This window comes from Vicugna pacos, chromosome 6 (assembly GCF_048564905.1).
Source record: "Vicugna pacos chromosome 6, VicPac4, whole genome shotgun sequence".
Classification (NCBI taxonomy): domain Eukaryota; kingdom Metazoa; phylum Chordata; class Mammalia; order Artiodactyla; family Camelidae; genus Vicugna; species Vicugna pacos.
In genome coordinates this window covers 70,863,155-70,885,124 of record NC_132992.1, presented here as the reverse complement: position 1 = coordinate 70,885,124, position 21,970 = coordinate 70,863,155, and the positions used below count along the sequence as shown (strand labels likewise).

Below are 21,970 nucleotides of genomic sequence, written 5' to 3'. Positions count from 1 at the left end.
ACACCAACAGCCAAACTTGAATTTTTGGAGATAAAGAAATCACTTATGCCTCAATAAAGAGATTGCCTAAACCCAGAAGTTATCTGGTCTCTTCCCTCTTCTGCAGCTTCTGAGCACCTACATGTGTGTCAGACACTGAGGACCCAGTGGAGAACAAAGACACTTTAACAAGTAATTGCAATACTGATTTAGGATAGGAGGAAGTAGACGGTGCTGGACGAGCATACGTCAGGGGAAGGGAGTGAAGGCAGGAATTAATCTAGTCTAGGGGTCAGGTGTAGCCTTCCAAAAAAACTGACATTTAAGCTAAGTCTGGAGTTTATTCTAGTCCCTGTGTGTGCTCCTTCTTAAGGGAATGAATTTTCAATGGTAATTTCTTGCTATGAGACAGAAGACGGTCTGGGGCTTGTTCTCAAATTGTCTTCATCCAGTCCAAAGAGGTCCTGGAGTTTTTCCTTAAGAAATTCAGGGCTCTAAAAATGCTAGCAAGTCACAATTTAGCTAGGAAAGGGCTGGATTAAGCTCCTCCCCAACCCATACCCAAGACAGCTATACTGTGCTTCATGCTTCGTTCTAGTAGTTAGCTGCGTAAGGGGAAGACAAGCACTGACTTTATGAAGTGACTACATGGCAGCGCTAAGCAGGCCTCAGGAGAGCAACGAGGGCCAGGAACAACTTCCTCAGTTTGTCATGGTCAGGGGACTCAGGCCACGCTCAGTAAGCAAGTTTAGGAGCAGAGGCTTTGGAACCACACAGGCCTGAGTTCTAGTCCCAGCCCTGTCATTCAATACCTTGGGCAAGTGATCCCTTTTTTCTCCATCCGTACAATGAGAATAATAACAGTAGCTAAGCCCCCACAGGAGTAGTACCAGGATATGGCTAAGGATCTGGGCACAGCGCCACACACGTATCAGGATATGTTAGCTGTTAATAAAAAACAAGAGTTTGATGGACCATACCTATTAGGATCTGAAGGAGTGTACACATGTTAATTTGCACATACCTAAATTGTTTATTAAGCCCATATGTAGCTAAGTTAAAGTGATGTCTTAGAATTTCCCACAGGCAAACAGGATACAAGTTGAAAAGGAGTATCTCTCATGGAGAAAAAAATGTGACAATGAATATATGTATGTTCATGTATAACTGAAAAATTGTGCTCTACACTGGAATTTGATACAACATTGTAAAATGATTATAAATCAATAAAAAATTTTAAAAAACCCATAAACTCTTTTATGTTATTATAAAAAAAAGAAAAAGAAAAAAAGAAAAGGAGTATCTCCCAGACAAGCAGTACTTTTTCTTACATTCTCTATTCTGGTTAATAAAATTAAAAACTACTCAAATTAGAAACTGACAGTCATTTGTATCTCTGACATCACTACATCTTCTAAAACTGGTCTCTCTGCCTCTAGCGGTCCACCAATGGTCCACCTGTAATGTGCCAGACACTAAAGAGAGAGAGAGAGAAATACAGTGACAAACAAGTCAACAGCCCCTGTTCTCAACTGTCAGGGTGCTCTTCCTAAGAGGTCAGTCAATGTCACCTCCCTGCTTACTGTTTTTCAGTGGCCACACAGCCTTCAGACAACACCGTGGCTCATACGTATAATCTAGCTCCTTAGTTTGATCATCAAGATACCTCTGAAGTTGAAACAACGAATTGGGAACATTTGCAAAACCATCTGGTAAATGATGCACAAAATTCTGAGACTAAGAAGTTTTACACTTTTTTTTCCATGGGAAATCCTCAAAGTACAGAACTCACACTGAGTGATAACAAAAATTTAACTCCACCTGGAGGAATAGGGAGACATTACAAGGAGAGGGTGGGATTTGAAACAGCCTTGAAGAATAAGCAGAAATTTTCCAGATAAAATCAGAGAGAAAGGGAAAGGCTAGCTCAACATTAGGAAAGTCCTTTGGTGAAGGCCTGAGGAATGTGAATTTTATCTTATAGAACCCAAGGAGTCGAAAACTTTAATAAGTAGAAGTATGACATAATTAGGTTTGTTTTTTAATAAGTATCTGCGGTAGCAGAGGATAGACTTTTCTCACCATTGGCCATGGCAACTAACAAGGCCACACATCTAACAGATACTCAATTAATACTTGTTAATTGACTGACGTCTTGGGAAAGGGTTATCAGAACTGTAGATTGACGTATCAACAAGGGTTAGTTCAAAAAGCCAATCCTGGGTGTTCACATAAAGAAACAACAGTATTTAGGGCTTAATGCTTGTTTTTTGTTATTGTTCAAAAGGGGATAAGTATTATGATCTGTAACTAAATGATGCCAATTCTTCTTTTTCTACATTAATATGACTTTATCTGGCTTAAAACAGGAGGACAAAGCAAATCAATAACCTTATCTAGAGGAAATAAAGCCAAGTAAAATTGCATCTAAAACATCAATGTTTATTTCAGTCTGTAAGCCCTTTTCTTGCTTGGCTGTACAGTCTCCAATCATCCCTGAAATACAAGCGATTGGGCTCTTCTGGACCCACCAGTTAAGGGGAGGGAACATTTATCTACCGTCAATTCATGGGACACTAATCTCCTTCCCACTTCTCTGATTACAAGCAAGCAGGATGCTAGAGGAAAGGCCTCAACAGAAGCTTTAAAAATAAATAAATAAACCCAGCCCCTTCTGCTCCAGGAATACAGAAAAGATTGGCATTAATACAAGAGAAAGTGATCTGCCCAAACAAAAGCCAATCTGAAGGAGGAGCAAACCCACAAGCTAGTCCGGCATTATTGCTAGGAAGATAGCACACTTGTTAAAAATGTATATTTTAATTTTCTGTATTGCAAAAGGCCCCAATTTGCCCGGGGATCTAGCTAAGCTGCCATTTTCTACTACGACAGGGTCTAATCTTTATTTAATGGATTTAGCATCTATCTTTACTAGAGTGGTCTCTAAGGAAAAGGGGAGGGGAGAATGAAGGGGCAGAAAAGAGATGATCAGATCCCCCCTCCCCCTTTCATCCATCCGGTGCTCATGTTTGTGTTCAAAATTCAATTACCTCCTTATTGATACTTCACAGAGATATTTAAGCTGCAAACATGAAGCCCTGATTTCCCAAGGGGCCATGCCCCTCTCTATTTCACTGCTCTGCTTCCCCCTGGGTGAATTCCTGAGGCGTCCATATTAATAGGTAATCAGTCACAATTCATTTATTAAACAGCAAGCAAGGTTTATCAGCCTGCCCTGATTAGCCCGAAGAAACCACTGAATTCCTAATTTATTTATGGAAATGTAAGTGTCTTTTTGAATTCCATTCAGGAGCTGCAGGGGTGCTGTGGTCTTAGCATACTGCAATCTAACAGGCAGCAGAAGCAGCAGACAAGCTTTCCAGGAAGAAGAGGGGCTGCTGCCACCAGAAGGCACACAGCCAGGGACATACACTGCAGAGAATCTTCTCTTGACCACGGGATTTGGGTCCACATAATCCTTGGATTAGTACTTATTTGATTGCTTTCTGTTTACATAAAAGAGTTTGAAATGTTGTCACTAGGCAGCCATTACTATCCACTGTAACAAAAATCAGTCTCGGGGATGCTGCTTTTTGATTGGCAGAAAAGTGGCGCTTAATGGAGTAGAATTGAGGCCCTCAGTGAGTTAAAAGACAATCATTCTTAGCAGAGTTAAAACCAACACCACACTGGAATACAAACCAAAACCACTAAAATACTTTTCGAGCATTCATTTTAGATTAGTAACTAAACCAGACCCTGTTTTAATCTTACAGTGTTCTAGGCTGCAGTGACAAAAGCTTTGTGTGTAATTTCTACAATTCCAATCAATAATAATTCATCCAAAATTGCCCATTACTAATTAAAAGGCCAATACAAATTAAATAAAGCTCTTAAGAGTAGCATTAAAACCCACGCTAACTGCCCCAATAGGTGCAATGAGAAAAAGACACTGTTTTAGAGACATGAGCAGATCATATAACCTAGACTCTTGCTTTCAGCTAGAATTAGGACTGGCTTCTTCTGAAAAATAATAACATATAAAATTTTTTTTTTAATGTAGCCAATGTTTCAATGCCACAAAGAATGCTGCTCATGCTATCTTTGTATGGGTTATCCACAGCCAGTATTTTCAAATCCTAATCTGTCTTCCTCATACAGTTCACTATGATTAAGAGCCCCCTGCATATAACCTACTGTATGAAGTGAAAGACAAACCATAATTGTGAGAAAAACATCAAATCCCAATTGAGGAACATTCTACAATGTACCTGACCAGTACTCTTTAACTGTTAAGGTCATCAACAACCAAAAGTCTGAGAAACTCATAGCCAAGAGGAGACTGTGAGAAGATATGACCACTAAATGTAATTACGCTATCCTGGAGGGGACCCTGGAGCAGAAAAAGAACATTAGGGGAACACTAGGGCAATCTAAATAAAGTATGGGAAAAAAGTGAAAAAGAAAAAAAAAGTAAAGTCCACTAATTAAAACAAATGAATCATAATAATAATAATAGGGGAAACTAGGTGTGAGTTATATGGTAACTCTCTTTCATAATCTTCCTGTGAATGTCTAAACTGTTATAAAATTTAAAATTAATTTAAAAAGCAGAAAGTGACGATTTACAGACTAAACTAGAAAGTGGCCAAAACATGAATAAGTAATTTTTATATTTTTACAAGAGAAAGTTAGAGATATACTTTTGAAAAATCATTTTTCATTAACATTTAAAAAATACTGAAACATTAATAAATGAAAAATTTCATATATCTTTGTTTCTACCTGACAAAAATAGCAAAAATATATTTAGTTATTAGTATTTATTGACTTCTCAGTTTTAAATGTATTCTTCAGAAAATGTCATCTCCATGCATGATGTTAATGACTATTGTAATTACAATAAATGGGAACCCCCCTAAAATACACACACACATATAAATATATACAAAAAAGAAAAAAGGTAAACCAGTTGTAATATTAAAATAAAATATAATTGGGAGGAGTATTTGTAAAGAAAATCAATATGTCCTCAAACCAATATTAACACTCTTTAGATTGTGTTAATGACTATTCCTCTCCTTGAGTCTGAATCACCAAGAAACAACTTGAATGTGCTCTGGTTAAAGATGAAACACAGAGTGAAGTCAGGAGCACCAACTCTCCCCACTCTCAAATAAATAACTGCATGCATTAGAATTCTGTTAATAATTTCAAAGTGAAACATAATAACATTTTCTTTGAAGACTCAATGTCTTTATTTGAACTGCCCAATACATAAAAATACTATGTATGGCTCTGGTTTCTACAACACTAGCTGTGGAATAGTGAAAAATGAAATGCATCATGGCAGGAATAGCAATAACATATTATAAGAAACTGCTATAGGGTCAGAAGATTTGAGTCACAGCTCCTGGGCTAGGCCAGCCAGACCTTTGTGAACTATAAAATGCAGTCAATGGTCCAACTTACTCAAGTGCAGTTTTGAGGCTTTAGAAACTATGCCCTTAAGGCACTTAGCACAGTACCTATTAGTAGGTACTTATATAATTATGGCTGTTGAAACTACGTTTAACAATGTTTCTCAGCAGGTAGCTGATGACTATAGGCAGAAAACCTGAGGAAACAAAAAGTTAATTAAACAGTATAAAAACAACATAGAGTCATAGATAAACAAATTTACACTGTATAGCACAGGGAACTGTATTCGATATCTTATAGTAGCTTCTGGTGAAAAGGAATATGTAAATGAATAAATGCATATGCATGTATGACTGAAGCAATGTGCTGTACACCAGAAATTGACACAATGTTGTAGACTGACTATACTTCAATAAAAACAAAACAAAACAAAAATAACAGAGTCCATCTGTCAAATCCATTAACACAGCACCCTTGAAGACAATGCTCCTATCTGATCCACTCAACACCCCTATACGGAAGGCAAAGCAGGTATTTGTCACCTAATATTTCACAGATGAGAAAAAGAAAAATTAGGCAGGTTAAGTGATTCACCCAAGGTCAATAGTTAATAACGAGTAAAGTGAGGGCTTGAATAGTTCTGACTCCAACTGCATTGGTCTCCTATTCCGCACGATAGGCGTGTTTTGTCCTTTGGCTGATAACTCTTGACTTCTCTGGCATATTATTACTCTAATCCATGTCAAATTCCTTATAACAAAAACCCCTATAATGCCACAAGATTTCTGAAGCCTAAAGCCTTCTTCAGGCACTACCATTTTAAGGAAATTTCAATATGAAAAGAGAGACTATTCAAATAGCATTTGATTTGTATTAAAATTACCAACAAAAAGAGTGGTCAATCACTTTAATTTTTCTTTTAATTCATGCTCAAGTACAACCTAATTTCCTCATCAATAAATTTCATTGACATCTTTGTCCAAAGCAGTTTGTTATTATCTCACTCTTGACAGACACATACTCCTAAATACCCAAGAGAAAAGGAAAAAGAATGACTTAAATCCTTCCTGAATATTCTATCCATTAACACCCACTTAAAGCATTACTACATTAAATAAACTTCCTCTTGCAGGCTATAACTCTAGGATTTTTATGTGGGAAAATAAGTCCGCCAGATTTGTGGACTGTAAATCTTGTTGGTTCATTCAAAATAGTAATAATATGAAAGAACAAATGGAAAAAAAAATTAAAATGTTCTTTCTGGTCTGCTTGTTCTAGCATGTGACCCTTTATCAGTCCTATTGAAAGAAGTTGCTAAGAGTTACCCCCCATGTACCCACATTTTAACTAAAAACTTCAAAGGGAACACTGCCATCTACTGAGTCACATTCATCACCATTCTTTTTTTATTACAGTGATAACCTCATTTAATGACTCTCTGAGAACAACAATGTTAATACGAAGGATGTTTACACTAAAAGCAAACTTTTAAGGCACAAAAAGTTGTATACATTCAACAGCCACTCATGACAAAAATACCCTAGAAAACAATTCCTGTTATTCTTATCCAACATATAAAGCCTGCTCTAAGCAATATTTTGAAATCTAGGGGGTTGATTCTCTTCCTCTTCAACATTCTCTTTCTTAACTGGCTGGAAAATTACTAATGCTTGATAATCTTCTTTCATCAGCATCCCATATGAAACCAGAAAGCCTGTGAGAGCTATCATTTCAATTTAAGGACGGACTGGCAATTAGACTTTAGAGTGAATTAGTTTCAATGTTTATCTCAGTCACTGTCTTTAAAAAAATTTTTTTTAATTAACACTTTAAAGTATATCATATATACAGAAAAAAGCACAAATCATAAGTATACATGTGAGGAATTTCACAAGATGAACACATCTGTGTAACAACCACATACATCTACATAGAGAACCATTGCCAGCATCCTAGAAGACCCCCTTCTTATGCCCCTTCCCAGCCACTACTATACTCACAATGCAACTACTATTTTCATCACCACAGATTGATTAGCTTTACTTGTTTTTGAATTTTATACAAATGATGTAGTATAATATGTACTTTTTTGTGTCTGGTTTCATCTATCAGAGGTTATGTTCCAGAGACTCACGCATGTTGTTGCATGTAGCATTGGTTTGTTCATTTTCATGGTTATACAGTATTCTGTTATATTAATATACCATAATTTCATTTACTCATTCTACCATCAATGAACCTTTAGACTGTTCTAGTTTGGGTCTATTATGAATAGTGCCATTCTGAATATTTTCTATGTGTCTTTTGGTGTACAAATGTTTGCAACTCTATTTCTAGGATATATATCTACCACTGGAATTATTAGGTCATAGGTTATAAGTACAATAAGCTAGTAGATACTACCTAAGAGTTTTCCAAAATGGTTGTACGAATAGCCACATGCCATTTAAAGTCTCATATATTTCTCAGCCAAGGGCCAATCTTTCAATTTTAAACTGTTCTCAGAAGCATTTGAGACACTTGGAACTACACAGGGAGTACTTAGGGGAAGAGAGGTCAGACAGTTGCTGAGACCATAACCTGAGACCTTCCCAGACTCTTGGTTTCCTCTTGAGGACTATGAGCCAAAGTTCATGAGTTGCCAGAAGCCTATTTTGGAAAGAGAAGACTCTGTCTCCCATGTCACTATATCGCAATACTAATTTATCACCAGCATTCTTCCATCCAGGCTCTCCAAAACACTCTCTGAACCCTAATCAATATCTCAAACAGATAAAGATATGGTAGAGTTTTTGAGCACAAGCTAAGTTGTTTTAGTTAGAATTCAGAGACATTTTTCCTTCTTATCTGATTACATGAAATGTATTTTGAAGTAAAGAGGCTTCTTAAAATTAACAAACAAAAAAACAGGAATATTATTGGAATTGAATTGGAATTACTATAATGGGAATCCCTCCTCCAAGATTTCTCCTATTTATAGTCACAAAGACACTTGTCAATAACGTGAGAAATCCATGCCTAACTTCATTTATGTACCGATCAGGCCTGGTGCAGTCTTATCTCATCATGATGTCTCAACTTAAAGGCAAAAAGGAGACAGCTGTCAGAATATTTTAATACCTATGAATTTAGAGAATTGCTCTACGTCAGTCTAATCATTTTGTAGAGTTATAAAAATATCTGCTACAAAAGTGGTGCTATAAGGATGTACCCTTATGCAGCTGAGGGTAATAAAACACTGCACAGCCCTGGGTCACAGTCTGCCAAGCCAGAGCTGATGTACATCAGTGCTGCTGTGAATTTTTAAAACTGTTCTGGCTAATCTTTTTAAAGGACTCTTACTTGTTTATTTAAATAAGAATTAGATGCAGTAGTAACCAACTGTTTCAGTGCTTCCACAATGAGTTGTGCCTAATGAATAGTGAAAATTCAGAAATCATCACTGCATGTCATAAGGAGGTTAACAATTAACACGTAGAAGACTAAAAAAAAAATCATTATATTTTTAAAATTAAGGATCTCTGAGATTCTAATGAGTAGTAAATCCATCCAGCATAGAAAGCAGAAATAGTGAAAATCATCATCAAGGTGCAGGTCGTATTCACCCCATGCCAGAAATGCTTGATGGTGCCTATTTTCTTATCTTTGTTGCCACTTTTAGCCTTAACAGTATAAACCCAGAGAGGCTGCTACATGGCTTGGAGGCTAAATTATGATGTAAGGTCACTCTGCCTCCCTAAGCACTTAATTACTGGACAAATAGACAAACAAGCGATACCTTTTACTGTACTAGCAAACTGGGTTGCCAGCAAGGGAAATCATATCCATGAGAAAAAAGAATTTGTGCAGGTCAATCAAATAGTAACTGCTACACGGAATGCTACATTTTACATGAAATCTTAGAGTGAGAAGGAAACCAATTTGCCAGTGATAATATAGAGTATTTACTTTTTTCACTCCAGTTTAAATACCACTTTTTAAAGGACTCTACCAAACCACCTTCAGTTCACTATGATCTCTCATTTCTGAATGCCTGTGGTACTCAAGTAGCTCTCTTTTACTGTGCTCTTTTTACATATTTGCTTTGTCATCCTAATCAGATTATAAGTGCCTTGTGAGGAGTTTGTGGGTTTTTTTTTTTTTTGGATACCCAAGGTCTAGGACACTGCTTTTCATAGTTGGCTGTAGTTTATTTATTATAATATCTAAACCTTAAGAAATAGATGTGAACCCTTTGTAGGGTCAGATGTTAAAATAAGTACCAAGGATTATCAGATTATTACAAATCTACTTTGGGAAAGAATAAAGAGAAGAGGAGAGGTAGAAGGGACTTATTCATGAATTAAAGGAAATGAAATAAAAAATCAGTATACCACTGACCCTTGAACAATGTGGGGGTTAGGGGCGCTGACATCCTGCACTATTGAAAATCACTGTACAACTACAGTTGGCCATCAGTATTCACCATTCCATATTTTCATTTAATCAACTATGGGTTGTGTAGTAAAGCAGTATGTATTTATTGGAAAAGAAATTCACAGATAAGTGGATCTGTGTAATTCAAACCTGCGTTGTTTACAGAAATAGACTCACAGATAAAGAAAACAAACTGTGGTTACCTGGGGGGAAAAGTGGTGGAGGGACAGATTAGGAGTTTGCGATTAACAGATACACATTACTATATATAAAACAGATAAACAACAAGGACCTACTGTATAGCACAGGGAATTGTATTCAAGTTTTTGTAATAAGCTGTAATGGAAAAGAATCTGAAAATTGTATTCAAGTTTCTGTAATAAGCTGTAATGGAAAAGAATCTGAAAAGCTGTAATGGAAAAATCTGTATGTATATGTATAACTGAATTGCTTTGCTGTATACCTGAAACTAACAATGTAAATATACTACACTTCAATAAAAAATAAGAATTAAAAAGTAACCAAAAAAACCCTGTGTTGTTCAAGGGTCAACTGTACATCAAAAATGAGCCTTTACATAGAAGCAGGCCTAAAATGGACTTCTTCAAATACTTTTGGGTTTCCTAGACTGGTTTCATTTCTTTGTTTTCTTCTTTTTCTTATATAATTTATTTTAAAATTGATCTATAATTTATATACCATAAAATCTATGTCCTCTTACATTGTGGTAAAATACACACCATCCTAACCATTTTTAAGTGTACATTTCAGTGGCATTAAACATATTCATACTGTTGTGCAACCAATGTCCTGACCTCTTTCCATCTTGCAAAACTGAAACTCTGTACCCAATAAATAATAACTCCCCATTCTTCCCTGCCCCAGCCCCTGCTTTCTGTCTCCATGAATCTGACTACCCTAGGCACCTCATATAAGTGGAATCATACAGTATTTGGCTTTTTGTGACTCACATTTCACTTAGCATATCCTCAAACTCCTCTGTTACAGCTTGTGTCAAATTTTCCTTCCTTTTTTAAGGCTGAATAATATTTCGCTGTATGAATACACCACATTTTGTTTATCCATCCATCTATCAATAGACACCTGGGTTGTTTCCACTTTTTGGCAATTACAAATAGTGCTGCTGTGAACATGGGTATACAAATATCTCTTCTAGTCCCCATTTTCAATTCTTTCAGGTATATATGCCCAGAAGTGGAATAGTTGGATCATACAGTAATTCTATTTTTAATTTTTTGAGGAACCACCATACTGTTTTCCATAATGGCTGCACCATTTTTACATTCCCACCAATAGTGTACAAGGATTCCAATTCTCCAGATCCTTCCCAATACTTGTTACTGTCCATCTTTTTTATTACTCTCACCTAGTGGTTTGAAGTAGTATCTCATGGTTTTGATTTGCATTTCCCCAATGATTAATGATGCTGTGCATCTCTGCATCTGCTTATTGGCCATCTGTGTATCTTCTTTGGAGAAGTGTCTATTCAAATCCTTTGCCCACTTTAAAAAGGGGGCTGTCTTTCTGTTGTTGAGTTGTAAGAGTTCTTTATATATTCTGGACATAAGCCCATTATCAAACAATACAGAAATGATTTGCAAAAGTTTTCTCCATTCTGTGGGTTGTCTTTTCACTTTCTTGATGGTGTCTTTGAAACATAAAAGTTTCACATTTTGATGAAGTCTAATTTATTATTTTCTTTTTCTGCTTGTGCTTTTGGTATCATATCTAAGAAACAATGCCTAATCTAAGACCACAAAGATTTATGCCTATATTTTCTTCTAAGAGTATTATAGTTTTAGCTCTTACAGTTAGGTTTATAATTCATTTTGAATTAATATTTGTATATGGTATGAGGTAGAGAGTTTAATTTTGGGGTTTTGCATGCAGATATTTCATTTTTCCAGCACCATTTGTTCCCTTTTTTTTTTATGAGGGGGAGGTAATTGGGTTTATTTATTTATGTTTGGAGGAGGTGCTGGGGATTGAACCCAGGACCCTGTGCATGCTAAGCATGTGCTCTACAGCTTGAGCTATACCCTCCCCTCTTTCCAGCACCATTTGTTAAAAAGACTATGTATCTTCCCCCACTGAATGATCTGGCACCCACCTCAAAAAATTATTGTCTGTAAATGTGAAGGATTCTCAATTCTATTCCGTTGATCTATATGGCTATCCTTATGCCAGTATCACTTGATTACTGCAGCTTGGTATTAAGCTTTGAGACTGGGAAGTGTGAGAACTCGCCTTTGTTCTCTTTCAAGATTGTTTAGCTATTCTGGGTCTCTTGTATTTCCATGTGAATTTTATGATTTGCTTGTTAATTTCTGCAAAACCAGCTTCATTTCTGATCTAAATGGAGTAGCAGAGGAGATGCTTAGCATACACTAGGTCCTGGGTTCAATCCCCAGTACCTCCATTAAAAAAAAAAAAGTAGAGGGGTAGTTCCTACATATAAGAGGATCCATAGTCCTTACAAGGTTAATCATGCAAACTGGGATCTTCTCACCGCTTGCATCCACCAAACACCAAAGCAAATGTAGGTGGGAACAGCCCATATTTGCAAATGCTCATTTTTCCCAGTGGTGCTGAACAATAAAAAAACAGAATCCAATGTAATTTCGAAGGTTAGGATTCTTAATTTGAAGAAAATAATTATTAGATCTCATTTGTGGCAAAAAAAATCATTTATTCTTCTTTTAACTGTGTCACAAAATATTCCAGAGAAAATTAGACTGCTAAATTATGCCATTACAAAAGACTTTGCCTATACTTTATACTTAAGAAAGAAAACAAGTTATTCTGAGCAACTCATAAATGTATCATTCAGGTCTTTAATATCCGTGGGATTTAACCATGAAAGCACGAAAGTCAGTATAACACAGGAGCTTACTTGCAATTTTGCTGAGGAACTAATCTTAACAACACACACTGAAGGAGCAAGTCATTCAGCTAGTGAGTGAGCCTAGCAGTCCACTCACCACCTGCATCTCACCGTGGCTGTGATATTCCCTAGTGATACTCATTTACATAGGAAAAATAACACTATGAAAACTGGAAAGGACTAAAAGTTTCTATATATTTGGAATAAAGGATGGGTGGAATACTTCTCTTGTGGTCGGCTCAGATCTGTGACGTGAATAGTTCCACTACACATCCAACAGTGTGTGGGAATGTTTTAGCAAGGGTTCCAGCTTTTATCAAAACATTCATCAATAGAGAGAGACAGAGGAAAAAAAAAAAAGAAAAAAAAAAAAAACCTTCAATGAAAGCTGAAAAGGCAGTGAGAATGATAGAGGAGACAAGGACTCATGACCACAATGTGATTTGGGAGAAAATATGAAGTTAAAGGGTTCATAAAAAGGAAAGGTTATAAGTTATAACAAGAAATTGTTTAACATATATTAAACTGGTTTACACTAAAAGAAAGATGTCTTTGTAAACATAATCATGAAAGAGAAAAGGTAAGCACCTATTAGACAAAACAATTAAATATTTGTCATGTACAAATCATAGTAAGTGTTGGGAATCCAGTGGTAAAAAACCCAGATGTTCACATATCCTTATATAGCTTATAGAGTTTAAGATCAGATTGACTTATCTACTTTATAGTAATATGTAGACTTTATGAAAAAATTAAGGTTGCCTTACTAATCTGAGAACCTTAGGACATAAAAAGAATTCTTTTCCAACTACTGCCAGGCCAATAAAAAATCTCAGATACAGGGCAGTGTTTTTTGGACTGCTTTTTTAAATTCTTTATGCCAGAAATAGAGAAATACCTAATTTCTCCAAAGCATGAACTTCAGGTTCTCCCCCATTACAGACAATATGCAAGGCCATCCTCAAAGGCTATGGTTTGCAACTCTAAGTCAAGGTGATGTTCCTTTCCCTTAATGTTTCTGACTTTTCAAATGAAGTGTAAAACACAAGCTCAAGATATATGACTTTACCATAGTTTCACTGGTATCATAAAGTGCTGTGGACAAAGATTTCAAACTTGGTAACCACCAGCTTTAGAAGAAGTACATCCTTGATTACATAAAATATATTATGGAATCTCCTACTGGAGACTGGGTGATCCAAGAGGGTAGATGCTTATTGGCATGCCTTACGAAAGAAGGCAGTGTATGACTTCAAGGAGATCAAGGTAATTAAGAGGAGTATACCATTAATATTGGCAAGATAAGAGGGTTTGGAGGGCACAACTAAAAGTGACATAAAAGAATTAAAAGAGCCAGGAGATTTGGAGATGATTTGGCAAAGAATGACAAAGAGGATGACACTGAAGATTTAGAAAAAATTTGGTGGTTTTCATAAATTTATTCAAAGCTCTAACATGGAAAACAGCTAATTGACACCAAAACAAGTTATGATCAGTGAATAGAGCCTTAAGTAATAAAATCTGCACTGATTCTGTACTAGGAAATAAAAGCAATATAGATACCATTCATTGTGTCCTTTAGAAAGAAGCTATCACTTCATGAAGGTTCCCTCTCAGAATACTGTTGCACAATTATCTCCCTATTTCCTCTACCACTTGCCTCTTTCTTCAAAGCTAATGTTGAAATATAACTTTTTCTGTAGTTCAATACATTTCATGGTCTCACTCCATAGTCCATAATTATCTGCCATCACTATCTTGAATATGAAAATTCAGACAAGTTCAAAATTATGTTACTACTAATAATTCAGTATCTTGTAGTGTAACATTTGTTTCAGTGGGAGAATTACTTTAGTTACTTCTAATTATGGAATAATTTACATCAAGAGCCCAAAAGGGTAAATTGAACTTTTTCACCCACATGTTACTGCTTTTTAGGGCAAAAATGATATGCTATAGGTTATCACAAACTTAGGAATTCACAAAGCTCCCTCATGAATGTCAAGGTCCTATCTTAAAAGCAACAAGTTGACTTTCTAATTTACCACAGAAATGCCAGATGCTCATTTTATAGGCAGATTCCATAAGCTTTATATTTAATGAGAAATTGTTGGAGCAAAGGAAGATTATCTCTCAGATGTTGAGAATATCAGAAGAAGAATCTTTTTGCTTCATTTGTCCTAGGAGAGATTGACTGAAATAACTTGACAGCCAAAGATAAATTGAACAGTTAAAAATCTTCATTGTAAATTCTTTGTTGAAAGGTCAAGCACGTCTGAGGAAACGTATTCATTTTATTTCCTTTAGACTAAAATGAGAGAATACAGCACTTAAGAGATAAAATAATGTACAAAACCAGAATAAGGTTCTGTTACACTGTAGGTATTATTCACAGAGCTGTTGCAAGTTGATCATTTATACTACAAAGAATTTCACCCATTTCAAAGCTCCTCCCACTTGTGCTAGCTCCAGGGAACTGATTTGCATGAGCTCTGGACTCATTCCACAGTCTATCTACAGCAAGGAAACTCTGCTTTAAATTTGCCTGTTTTGCTTAATAGATTCACAGTCTTCAATGGTTTAGGGAAACCCCTAACCTAACTTGATCAGAAAGCTGAAATGTCATCAAGAGATGTGGGCATAGGTCCAAGGGTCAGCAAACTTTTCCTGTAAAATGCTAGATAGTAAACGTTAGGCTTTGTGGGCCACATTCGGTCTCCTTGGGTTTTTATTTTTACAACCCTTTAAAAATGTAAAAACCATTCCGAGTTCACAGGGAACACAAAAATGGGCTGTGAGCCATAGCTTGCCAAACTTTAGTGTAGTGCCATCCAGTGGAAGTATTCTGTGTCTGTACTGTCCAATATGGTAGACACCAGCCACATGTGGCTACCGAGCATTTACTAGTACAATTGAAGAGCTAAATTCTAAATTTTATTTAATTTTAATTAACTTTAAACAGCTACATGCAGCTAGTGACTACCATTTTTGAACAGCCCAGGTCTAGAGGACCTCCAATAGCCCACAAAAGCCCCTGAAATTTCTGTATACCTGTATCTCCCAAGAATCTACTGAAGGCTTGAACAAGAAATAAATTGAGTATAAATAGTAACTGCTATTAATAATGGTCTCCAAATATTAAGTTAAGCATTGTATATCAATTCAAATGACTAACATCAAGGAGAGGGAAAACACTGCATAGGAAACTTGAAACCAAACTAGTTGGCATTTCACAATTCATTAAAATGACATCTCTTCAACAATGCTCGGGCAAATCAGAACTTTGAAGTATGAGAAAATAAGTCTGTAGGACTTTGAGTTAAAAAAGACCTACAGTGTTATTTTTTTTAAGCGGGGAGGTAATTAGCATTGTTTGTTTGCTTGTTTGTTTTTAATGGAGGTACTAGGGAATCGAACCAGGACCTCATGCATGCTAAGTACTCGCTCTACCACTGAGCTACACCCTCCCCCTTCTACAATGTTATTTGCAATGGAAGTGAAAATTTCTACCACTCAATTTGTATAGATTCTATTGAAGACAGATACAACTAAAATTAGGTTTTTCATTGGACATATCTTCCTCAATAACATGTATTAGTATTTTCTCATTGAATTTTACTGGCATTAGAAGATAATCACCTTTGGTTCTACCTAAAAGCAAGTTTAAAAAGCAGATGGCAATAAAAAGAAAAAGGTTAAAAAAATAAAATAAAATTAGGTTTCTGTTTGCCTGAGAAGACAACTGATTTCTCCCATCACTGACCTGAAATGCTCCTGGAAAATTGCTTTGCTTCATTCACCACACAGCTACTCCCAGCAAGGGCCCTAAAGTTCATGAGGCACAAACTTGCTTTGTGAGCCAAGCTGTTACACAAGAAACCCAAGTCCTCATTTTCACGTGCTGACAAATCATTTTCCAAGTCCATTAATGCATTCATAACTTGATTCTTGGAACTTGTGAAGTAGAAAATTAGGGGAGAAAACACTTATTCAACTTTAGAGGAAGCCTCCAGTCAATGCTTTAGACAACACCCATTAAAGGCTATTTGTTTTCTGCACCTATCTAGGACAGAATACTTCTCATTTAACTAAGCAAAGAATTTAAAACACACAGCAGGGTGTATATTACTACAAGTGTCCAGCTGCTGATCCATGACAACACTCACACCAGCCCTCCAGAAACTTTTACCTCCAGTGTTTTCTATTTCACAACAGTCCTGAAACTAAAGGCAATATTCCTAAAGAGCAGAAATCACTTCATGTAAAATCATAGGTTGAACCATGGAACATAAATCACTGAGTGCAACCAGTTGGTACAGTAAGTATTCACTCATAGGTCCAAGTCAAACTATCTACAAAGAGTCTAGCATTGGTATACCCATACTATGAAATTCTATGTAGCAGCTGAGAAACAATGAGGTATATTTATCCGTACTGCTGTGGAAAGATACCCAAGATACATTGTGGGGTGGGAAAAACAAGTCACAAAATAGTATGTATACATTTTATGATTTCATCTGTATGTGGTAACATATATAAACTTCATTAACACATAGAAAATGTCTGGAAGTGTTCATGGAGAAACGGTTGGTGGTTACCTCTGGTAAGTTCAGCAGGTAAGGTTTTTACTTTATCTTTCCATATTAGTTAAAAAAAATTTAAATCAACAGCTTGTATTACTTGTATAAGTTTAAAATGCTCTTTTAAAAGCCTAGAGAGATCTCTGCAGTGGTCCCCCAAAAGACTAAGTTCTTTATTGTTGCATTGTTGATAATTTAAATGAAAAAGCCAAAGCTGTTCCTTTTGTACTTAAATCCACCATAATGTTCGTAAGACTGACTCTGTCAAAAAATTTCTATAGTGGGGAGGAGAAAAAAAAATTCACACAACATTATTATGAAACTGAAGGAAAAAAAAAAGGCACACTTCAAATAGGATCTCGGTAGGCACAGACAATCCACAAGTGCCAACCAGCTTCAGGCTATAAAGATCCCAGGAGAGCCATCAAATTTCAATTACCATCACTAACATTACTTATTATTTGGCCTGCTCCAGTCCCTAAGGAAAGCAGCTTGTGATGACAATACCCAGCCTCTTCTTGTAAAACAGGCAAAACAGAACAGCTGGGGCAGCCACGTGCGAGTTCTCAAAGCACCACCCCATTGGGACCTCTGGCCCAGATTTCCCTTTTGGTGAGGGACAGCCACCACCCCTGTGACAGCTGTAGAGTCCTCCAGGGACACTTCAGCTTTAATCAGTACTTCCTGCACTGGAGAGGGCTATTTGATTTCTAACATAAACTAATGGCACTCCTGCTTTCAGCAGGTTACACCAGACATCAGATAAGAGGCTTTAGGGCATTTTTATCTTGTTCTAATGCTCCAGAGTTAATGAGGCAGCAAAAGATATTGTCATAGAGCCCCGGTGTAGCTATATTATCCAATAAACAGACTCCAAGACAGGTTTAATATGGATCGAGGAGGTAAAGAAGGCTGGCTTAATACTGATGCTGTTGAGAGGATGAGAACCCAGACACCAGAAGTAGGGCAAAGCCATGCACATTCTGCAGCAAAGTGCTACAAGGAAAGTAAGAAATTCTCTCTAAATATGAAGAGTAAAATGCTGATTTTAAGCAGCATAAATCTGATAGCTTTATCTGACATTTTGGGCTAAGTTTTCAAAAAATGCTTCCAAATGAATCATATTTTGCTGAAAAGTATTCTTAGGAGCTAGATTTTTAAAAATTAGCAATAGAGCCATTATAAAAATAGCTTATTATATTAATTATATATTATACATTAATATAGGATATTTTAGTTTTTCAGTGGCTATGAAACAAATTTTATTATGTCAAACAGTAAAGACTGCCTTTAACTTCTAAATATCACAAGAGCCTATGTAATTTTGGGCTCTAGAAATAATTCAATCATTCATTCAACAATCTTAACAGCCTATTTACAATCAAGGCTATGAGACATAGTGAAAATAAAAATTAGCCCTTGGAGTCCCTAGCCCAGGGTAATTGCACAAAAGAAAATTTTACTTAAACAATCTTTTTTTTTTTTTTTTGGTATCTTAGAATTTTGGTAAATATACAGAAATCAGAGAACAAAGTATTTCTCTTTATAATTAGAAATATCTACTCAGAACCTGCTGAGTAGATATAAATATTAATAAGCTGTCTGTTAGAAATGGTCAATATTAAAAGCTGACCACTTCAAAGTCTACAAGGTCTTTCTCTCTCTCTCTTTTTTTGTTAATGGAGGTATTGGGGATTGAACCAAGTACCATGTACATGCTAAGCATGCACTCTACAACTGAGCTATACCCCCTCACCCTGCAAAGTCTCTTAAAAGGACTTGTTGGGCTTGTGTTCACCCATTTTTGGAATACCAAACATAGAGTGCAGGAAGAAAACAGAATCAGTCCCTACGCTTTGTTTATAATTCACACAAGATAATCAATAAATTATAAGAATGAAGTGCAAATTCACAGATTAACATCCATACACATGCCTCAAAAATTACTAATTCTGAGCTTTCTCAACATAACCATCACCTTACATTCTTCTATCTACTTCTACTGACCAATCATTGCTCTTGCATAGGTCCCTTGTTCCCTGCGGCAGAGGATGCTGGTTGCTTATCCCAATACCTATTCTCCCCTTTCCTCATTAACAGAACCTCAGTTCTTACCCAGCAAAATTATAGCTCAGGATAAAAGATTACCTTCTTTGCAACTAGGTCAGTCAGTCCAGATGACTAAATTCTGTGGGATTCCCAGGGAGACTGCTCAAAGGAAAAGAAGTCAGTTGTGGGCACTGCTTTTGTACTTCTCCCTTACCACCTTCTTCTGGCCTACAAGGCAGGCCTAATGGCTAGATCTCTAGCAGTCATCTTAGACCAGGAGGTATCCTTTAGGATAGAAACCAGGCACTAAGAAAGTGGAATGGAAAGACAGAAGCCTCAGTTCTTTATGTGGAGTTGCTCTTCCAGCCTGGGCCTGTCTACCTGCAGCCTTCCTTTCGGTGCGGGGGAAAAAAATTCTACTTTGTGTAAGCTACAATTATTTTGGATTTCTTATTATATGTACTTGAACTTCATCCTAACTAACAGACCCGATATCCACAATCTTTTAGCCTATAACCCTGATATTTGTTTAAGTTATCCATTTCAATAATGCCTTAACAATACTTTAGCAAACAAAACTGAAGTTTTATAATGTATACCCCCACTTACATCCTAATCTGTATCCTCCTAATCACAGGGGCTTAAAGTCTTGAAATCATTTTGACTCTTGTGTCTCTTCAGTCTATTAAAATTTCATGTCTATTTCCCCCTGCAAATATCTCTCAATTGTCCCCTCCTTTGCATTCATAGCATCCTATCTAGTACAAGCAGTTACTGCATTCTTGGATAGCTACAGCTTCCTAGCTAGTCTCTTGGATCCATCAACACACTCTTCAATTTTCTTTGGGAGTGGCTACCAGACTTTTGAAAATGATCCCTCAGCCTGGTCCTTCAGGCTTTCTACAATTTGGTTCCTCATTTTTCCAACCACATTTTCCAGGACTTTAACCAATTCATACCCCCAAATTGCTTCCCAGTCTGAAGTGTCTTCTTTCCTCCCATATGCAAATATTACTCATTAACTTCTACTTAAGTTTCACCTCTTCCACGAAGTGTGCCTCGAATTCTTACCTCACTTATTTCTTTTTAGGAGTTTGTAGAGCCAATGATCAGAAAGGGAAGCATGATGTGATATGAACATGGTGTGAGAAAGGCCAGATCATGCAGAGCTGTAAGGCCAAGTGAAAGGTTTTTTTATTTTATCCTAAGAGCTATGGGAAGACACTGATGGGTTTTAAGAAGGGAATAAGGTCACATGTCAATTTGTGTTTCAAAAATATTACTCTGTTTACTGAGTGGAGTAGTTATTGGAGAAAAGATCAATTCTATAGCTAATTCTGCTAGGAGAAGGAGCAAATACTAGAAATAGATGAACAAAGCTGGATAAAGCAGGCTTAGTGTAGAGGGAGAACTTGAAACTCTACAGGAAAATGATAGTCATCTCAGTAAATACATGTTCACCATATGAAAACACTGGTAAATATTTATTAAAAGAGTTGGTGCGCAGAATTTAGTAATAAGTGTTCTATCAAGAATGTATCAGCATTTACACTGCCTGAACTTTGAATTTCGGTTAAAAAAAAAGTAAAGAAAGCTATACAAGATTTTTAGGGACAACTAAGAAATTTTGAATATGGAAGGATATTAGGTATTTTGCAATTATAGTTGATTTTTCATGTAACAATAGTATTATTATATAGGAAGCTATCCTTATTCTTAGGAAGAAGAACTGTCCTAAAGTATTTAGGGGTAAAGTGCCTGATGTCAGAAACTTACTTCAAAATAGTTCAAGGAGAAAATAAATAAATAAATGTATATAATTAATAAATAAATATAAATATTTCATACCTATCTACCTACTTATCTGGGGAGCTCCTTGGATGTTTAAAATGTTTTCATAATGAACTTCTGGAGGAAAATGGACCATGGGAATTTCACCTTAAGTTAGTGGAGAGGTCTTCTTCCCTGATGTATTTGTGGCATTGATATTCATTTACTTGATAATTTGAAATAAGTTATTTTAAATTTACAACTCCAAGGGAGTCAGGGATCCTAAAAAATATAAACCACTATAGGATTTTTCACCCAAGAATTATCTTTCCTACAAATAGTTAACAGATCAATACTCCAGCCCTCCCTTAAGTTTCAAGCCTGGCTACTCCTGGATTCCATTCTCAGCCTGATTAAGGAGAAGGCGGAACAAAAAGCCTGTGCTTTTTCCATTGGGAGACATGTTACTGAATCATTCTCCAGTGCCTATGTTTATTAAACCTTTAATACAAAGTCACCAATCCTGCCAGGGAGCCATTTCAGAGAATAGCAGGTAGACAAATTGGTATTCAAATTATCTTTTATTGTGTTGCTCTTTTCTTTATTAATGCAATTATCTTCCAACACTGTGAGACTGTTGGCTAATTAAACCCTTGTTTTTACTGAATTTGACAGCTGACAGCAGCAGAAACAGAAGCAGACAACCATAAACTATTTTCTCTTCAACCAGGAGAAAAATGCTTCCCCTGCAAAGCTAGAACACTATAATTTCCCCACCTGTAAAACTATTTTTGGGGAGGAGACAGTCTTAGTAAGAACAAGCATTTCAACCTGAGCAACCAGAAAGCTC

At 36.3% G+C, this 21,970-nt stretch overlaps 1 protein-coding gene across 5 annotated transcripts in view; it reads right to left on the bottom strand.

The window, feature by feature from the left end:
* LIN52 (lin-52 DREAM MuvB core complex component) overlaps nucleotides 1-21,970 on the bottom strand; it is a 91,925-nt gene that overhangs the window by 31,954 nt on the left and 38,001 nt on the right. Inside the window, exon 6 of one of the 5 annotated variants that reach the window (XM_072963407.1) lies at nucleotides 5,480-5,596. The exons of the other annotated variants lie outside the window; for them this stretch is intronic. Coding sequence (XP_072819508.1) covers nucleotides 5,511-5,596 — 86 coding nt within the window. The 3' untranslated portion in view covers nucleotides 5,480-5,510. Of the gene's footprint in view, nucleotides 1-5,479; nucleotides 5,597-21,970 lie in introns of those variants that run through there. 5 annotated transcript variants of the gene reach the window in all.